This window comes from Megascapheus bottae, chromosome 14 (genome assembly GCF_031878675.1).
Source record: "Megascapheus bottae isolate mThoBot1 chromosome 14, mThoBot2.hap1, whole genome shotgun sequence".
Lineage (NCBI taxonomy): Eukaryota > Metazoa > Chordata > Mammalia > Rodentia > Geomyidae > Megascapheus > Megascapheus bottae.
The window spans coordinates 9,676,994-9,682,993 of NC_143522.1; the positions used below are offsets into that span (position 1 = coordinate 9,676,994).

At 38.3% G+C, this 6,000-nt stretch overlaps 1 protein-coding gene across 3 annotated transcripts in view; it reads left to right on the forward strand.

Moving 5' to 3' along the window:
* The window catches only part of Pcnx1 (pecanex 1), a 143,847-nt gene extending 138,836 nt beyond the window's left edge, over positions 1–5,011 (forward strand). For all 3 annotated transcript variants that reach the window (XM_090344398.1, XM_090344399.1, XM_090344400.1), the window contains 3 exons: positions 3,117–3,559; positions 3,936–4,076; positions 4,237–5,011. In XM_090344398.1, coding sequence (XP_090200524.1) covers positions 3,117–3,559; positions 3,936–4,076; positions 4,237–4,377 — 725 coding nt within the window. In that variant the 3' untranslated portion in view covers positions 4,378–5,011. The remainder of the gene's footprint in view (positions 1–3,116; positions 3,560–3,935; positions 4,077–4,236) is intronic.
* The last annotated feature ends 989 nt before the right edge of the window (positions 5,012–6,000 follow it).

Here is a 6,000-nt window from a genome sequence, read left to right on the forward strand (position 1 = left end):
AACAGTGTAGTAGTGATCCCTCCTGGCTGCATCCCCTCCAGCATCTGTTACTAGATTTCTTGATCCTGGCCATTCTAACTGGAGTGAGGTGGAATCTTGGAGTTGTTTTGATTTGCATTTCTTGTATGGCCAGAGGTATGGAGCATTTTTCAATGTGTCTATAGGCCATTCTTATTTCTTCATCAGAGAAGACTCTTTAAGTTTTTGGCCCATTTTTTAATGGGATGGTTGTTTCTTTGGAGTGATTCAGTTTTTTGAGCTGTTGATATATTTTAGATATGAGGCCTTTGTTGTATGATTAGTGAAGATCTTCTCCCACTCTGTAGACTTTCTAGTTAGTTTGCTAGCTATGTCTTTCGCCATACAGAAGCTCTGCAGTTTAATGCAGTCCCACTTATCCAGACTTTCTCTGATTTGTTGTGTTTCTTTGTCCTTATTGAGAAAGTTACGACCTGTGCCAAGGAGACCTAGTGTATCTCCTATTCCTTCTTGTAAAGTTTTCATTATATCTGCTTTTACCTCCTCATATTAAGTGAAGTAAGCCAGACTCAAAGGAACATAGGCTCAATGGTTTCCCTCATTTGTCATAATCAGTAGAAACCTTGGGCTTTCCTAGCAGAGATTTACATTAGAGCAAAACCTGGGCCATATAGTATAATGCTAAATGAAAGGACCTCTAGGTTATAGAAACAAAAGCCATATAATGAGTGACTGTTGTCCTTAATGTACTATGTTATCTCTCATCTCTTTTGCTGTCCCTTGGTTATCTCATATTGTTACAGTATTTTACCTTGTTATCTGATATATTGTATATATGCTTATTTGGTTATTTGAAATAGGATAGGGAAGGGGGAAAACAAGATGAGGGGCGGGGGTGGAGGAGGGAAATGGGGACCAAGACATGAGGAAGGGTATCAATGTTTGTGAAGTAATGCATCTTCTATCTGGTGAATATAATGTGACCCTTCTGTTAATTACAATAAAAATATATGAAAAAATAGACTTAAAGAGAGACTTCTCTGAAGTGGAGTAAGAATGGCCTATAGACACATTTAGAAGAGCTCAACATCTCTGACCATAAAAGAAATGCAAATTAAAATAATGTTGAGATTCCACCTCAATTCAGTTAGAATGGCCATGATCAAGAAATCTAATAACAGATGCTGGCAGGGATGTTGCCAGGAGGGATCACTGCTACACTGTTGGTGGCAGTGCAAACTCGTTCAACCACTATGGAAAGCAGTATGGCAGTTCCTCGAAAGATTTAAACATAGAGCTCCCCTAAGACCCAGCAATTCCACTCCTTGGCATTTACCCAGTCGTCCACAAACAAGGACATACTAAAGCCACTAGCACAATGATGTTCTTTGCAGCACTATTTACCATAGCGAAGCTATGGAACCAACCCAGATGTCCCTCAGTTGATGAGTGGATCAACAAGATGTGGTATTAATACACAATGCAATTCTATGCTGTCATCAGAAAGAATGGCATCACCCCATCTGTGAGGAAATGGAAAGACTTGGAAAAAACCATATTAAGTGAAGTAAGCCAGACCCAAAGGAACATAGGCTCAATGATTTCCCTCATTTGTAATAATTAATACACATCTAGGATTCTCCTAGCAGAGGATTACAGTAGCAGAGGATTACATAAGGTCACATAGGATGAGACTAAATGGAAGGATTTCTAGGATATGGAAACAAGAGCTTTATGTTGTGGATTGTTCTTAATGTACTATGTTATTTCTCTTCTTTGTTGCCCTTTGGTTAATCTCATATTATTACTATATCTGACTTTGTTACCTGGTATGTTGGATATATGTTTGTTTATTTGAAATAGGAAAGGGAAGGGGGGAGAACAAGATGTTTGGGAGGAGTTACGGGGAGAGAAATGGGGACAAAAACAAAAGTAGGTGCATTGCGAGAAGCAATCTGATGAATGTAACTGTAACCCCACTATACATTTCCCTGACAATAAAAAAAATAAAAATAAAAAAGCAGGAAAAATAAGAATCGCATCAAGCCACTTGTAAAAAGACATAGGAGAATCTGCTATTTAGTATTTCTGATAATTAACACTCAGTAGTAATCAATGTTCATCAACATGACTGTAATGGTTACTCTCCAGGCAATATAACTCATCAGCAAAGGAGATTGGATAGAGTAGTAAAAGACTTTGTGAAATAGTAACTATAGAATTTGGCATGTGTTGTAGGTCCTTAATAAACATTGTCTTTACCTAATGACTTAGTAAAATTGTATATGTTTTTGGCACAGAAGGTGATGTTTGATATCTGAATTCATTGTGAAATTATTCAGTTATGCTAGTTAATCTGTCTGCCAGTTCATATATTTGTAATTTTTAGTAGCAAGAAAATTTTACCCATTTTAAAGTACAAACTACGTTAGTATTAAATGTAGTCAGTCATTTGCAGTACAAAGATCTCAACTTCTCTTGTCTAACTGGAATTTGGTACCTTTTGACTAGCATCTTCCTATATCTCCTTTCCGTTCCACTGGCATCCACATTACTCTATTGGTTTCAATGAGTTTCACATTTTTTTTGCCAGTCCTGGGCCTTGAACTCAGGGCCTGGGCACTATCCTTGGACTTTCTCAAGGCTAGAGCTCAACCACTTGAGCCACAGCACCATTTCTGGCTTTTTTCTATGTATGTGGTACTGAGGAATCGAACCTGGGTCTTCGTGCATGCTAGGCAAGCACTCTACCACTAGGCTAAACTCCTGGCCTGAATTTCACATTTTTAACTTACATGTGTAGATGAGATCAGGCCATATGTCCTAATAAACCTTCCTTCCCCTCCCCCCCCGCCCCTTTCTCTCTCTTTTTTTTTTTTTGGTCGGTCATGGAGCTTGAACTCTGGGCTCTTCAAGGCTAGTGGTCAAACAAGCAAAAAAGACCAACTATATCATAAAATCTATTTAAGAAAACAGCTCTCAGATACCTATCTCTTGGGTAACTTTAAACATTTTAAGCATAAGTTGCAAGTTCTGTAAAAGTACCAAATAATTGAAAGTCTTAGAAGCTAAAGCACAAAAGTCCCAAGTTAGACCTTGCTCCTTTGAATGAAGCTGCCTCTTGTTGCTTCTTCTAGGCACTAGCCACAGTGCTCACTCTGTGCAGTCAAGCCTGGTCAGACAGTCCCCTGCTCGGGCATCCGTAGCCAGCCAGTCTTCCTACTGCTATAGTAGCCGCCATTCATCTTTCCGGATGTCCACCACAGGATTTGTGCCATGTCGGCGCTCTTCCACCAGCCAGATATCGCTTCGAAACTTGCCATCATCCATCCAGTCTCGCCTCTCCATGGTCAACCAGATGGACCCTGCCAATCAGAGTGGCATGACCTGTGTGCAGCACGGCCTGCCTTCCTCCAGCAGCTCCAGCCAAAGCATCCCTGCCTGCAAGCATCACACTCTTGTGGGTTTTCTGGGGACAGATGGGGGACAGAGCAGTGCCATTGACCCCCAGCCAGTCAGCACCTTGAGTCCTGCCAACAGTTCACATGCCAGAAAAGGGGAAGTAATTTACAGAGTTCAAGTGAGTGTGCCCACAAGACTTCCTATGCTGTAGTTTTGTGTTTGTTTTTATGTCCTAGTTGTTGAGTTAAGGATTCTAATGAAACTAGAGCACTTCTGAATGTTGAAAGTTTCTGTAGGCTTCCACCCAGAAAATAAGCAGTTTCTGCAGCAGTGATTGATATGTTGTCTTTATTAGCACTGACATATACTGTTGAAAGATGGCTAACCCAAAGGCGAAAAAGAATTGAGGATGTGGCTTTTTAGTTATTTGGTGGTGGTTTTACAATTCTACTGTAGGCAATAGAGAACTTCAGACAGAGTCCTTTGAAAGACATTTTGATCATACTTTTTATAAGGGGGAAATGAATTAAAAGTGATCCTTACTTATAATTTAGATTGTGGATCCTGGTCAAATTCTGGAAGGGATCAATCTGTCAAAAAGGAAAGAGCTGCAATGGCCTGATGAAGGAATTCGGTTGAAAGCTGGGAGAAACAGCTGGAAAGACTGGAGTCCTCAAGAGGGAATGGAAGGCCATGTAAGTCCTCTTAGGAACTCTGATTTTTGGAAGCCTGACTTACATGGTCTCAGCTGATTCACATATTTATGTTTGGATTGTTCCCCCAGCTCCGAGGGATGTGCTGGTGGGTACATTCAGAGTCTTCATCACTAACCACTTGTTTCTTCTGAGTCATTAGGTGATTCACCGATGGGTGCCTTGCAGCAGAGATCCAGGTACAAGATCCCACATCGACAAGGCCGTGCTTCTCGTTCAGATTGATGATAAATACGTGACTGTAATTGAAACTGGGGTTCTAGAACTTGGGGCTGAAGTATGAGCAGGCATTTTTTAGCTGTATTTCCTTTCCCTCTTTTTTCCAAGACCCTGGAAAAAAAAAGAGGGGAGTAAACAGAAGATACCTATACCTATAGTGGTCACTTCTGTCCTCTGTGGGAGACTTGAGAGCAGTGGCTTGGTTAAGAGCTTCTCCTTCACCCTTCACCCTGACTCCTTCACTGTCTCCATCTCCAAATAAAGCTAACATATTTTTTTAATTTAGATAGCGAAAAAAATTTGCATGAAAGATAAAGTTCTGTTAAAATATGTCTTTAAAAAGGTTTTCATATGTATTGCCTATGCTTTAAATCAACTCTTTATTTCTAAGCTATGATCTCATATTTTTCTAATTTCTTTGCCAAAAATAATTGCCATGTCATATCTGAAAACATGAAATCCATTGACCTTGATTTTTACAAACAGACTCATTGAAAGTATTCAATTTGGCACCTAGCAGTGTAAAGTTTAATGTATAGCAAGAGATAATGAACAGACATAGATGTATCTTATTATTCCTTGAGCTCTAAAAACTTTAATGAAAAAAACTGCACTAATTTTTTTTATAATGCACTAAATCTGAGATTTCTCAGAACATGTATTTATATATAAAAATAAAATACCATTATTTAAATTGCCTTTGGGATTAAACCTTCCCTTTCCTGAAAAACATAGTAAAAGCAGGGACTCTATTCTTTGTTTTTCTGTTAGTAGTCTGTACTTTACATCGATGTGTTGGATGTGATCTTTAAGATGAATTTAAAGTCTCAAGACATACATAGCTTCTCCCTTGGCATTTCTGGGAGCCAGTGGTTTGTGAATTGGTCATGTGAACACTACTGCCAGTTCCTGTGTCCACATCTCAGATGGGTTCATCACTGTGTGCCCTGTGCTTTTCTCTTTTGGGATAAGCTCTGCTGAGTCTGTTCTAGAAACAAAATGCTTTTGCTTTTCATAGAAGATAAATATCTAGGAGTTTAATATAGGACTGATTGCCTTTTATTTTAAAAGTTCATAGCTCTTGAAATTATTCACATGAAGTTCAGTAAACATTTTTTTCCAAACAAAATTATCCAAAAGGTGCAGTTCTTACCATTATATCCCTGTGTAATACTTTGCTGAAGTTCACCCTCTTCTTTTTCTGTTACTTGAATTTTATTTCCTGTAATTTATGCTGTATACCTGTAAGTTGAAATATTTATAACTGTGAAATTGACTTTTCCTATGTTGTCTCATAAATTATATTGTTTTTAAGCATGCATTCAGGGAAATATATACACATATATATCAGATTTACAGTTGGGCTACATGGGAACTGAAATTTAGGTTTAATTTCCAACTTTCAGCATTTAAAAACATTTTTTTTAATTTTCCTTTCTATTTGAAACTCCAAGAAAATTGCCTATTTTCTCTGATCATTTTGGAACCACCACCTTTCTTTCTCCTGTGGACAGATAGTAAAAAAGAAATAAGTAAAATTAATTTCGATATTAATACATCCAAAGCATTCCATTTCTACATTTGGCTCTAGCCATATTTCAAGTATTTCAATTTACTTGTGCATAGTAGCTACTGTGTTAGACTGCACAGATTTTGCAGTATTATTTGATGAGGTATCAAAATATGT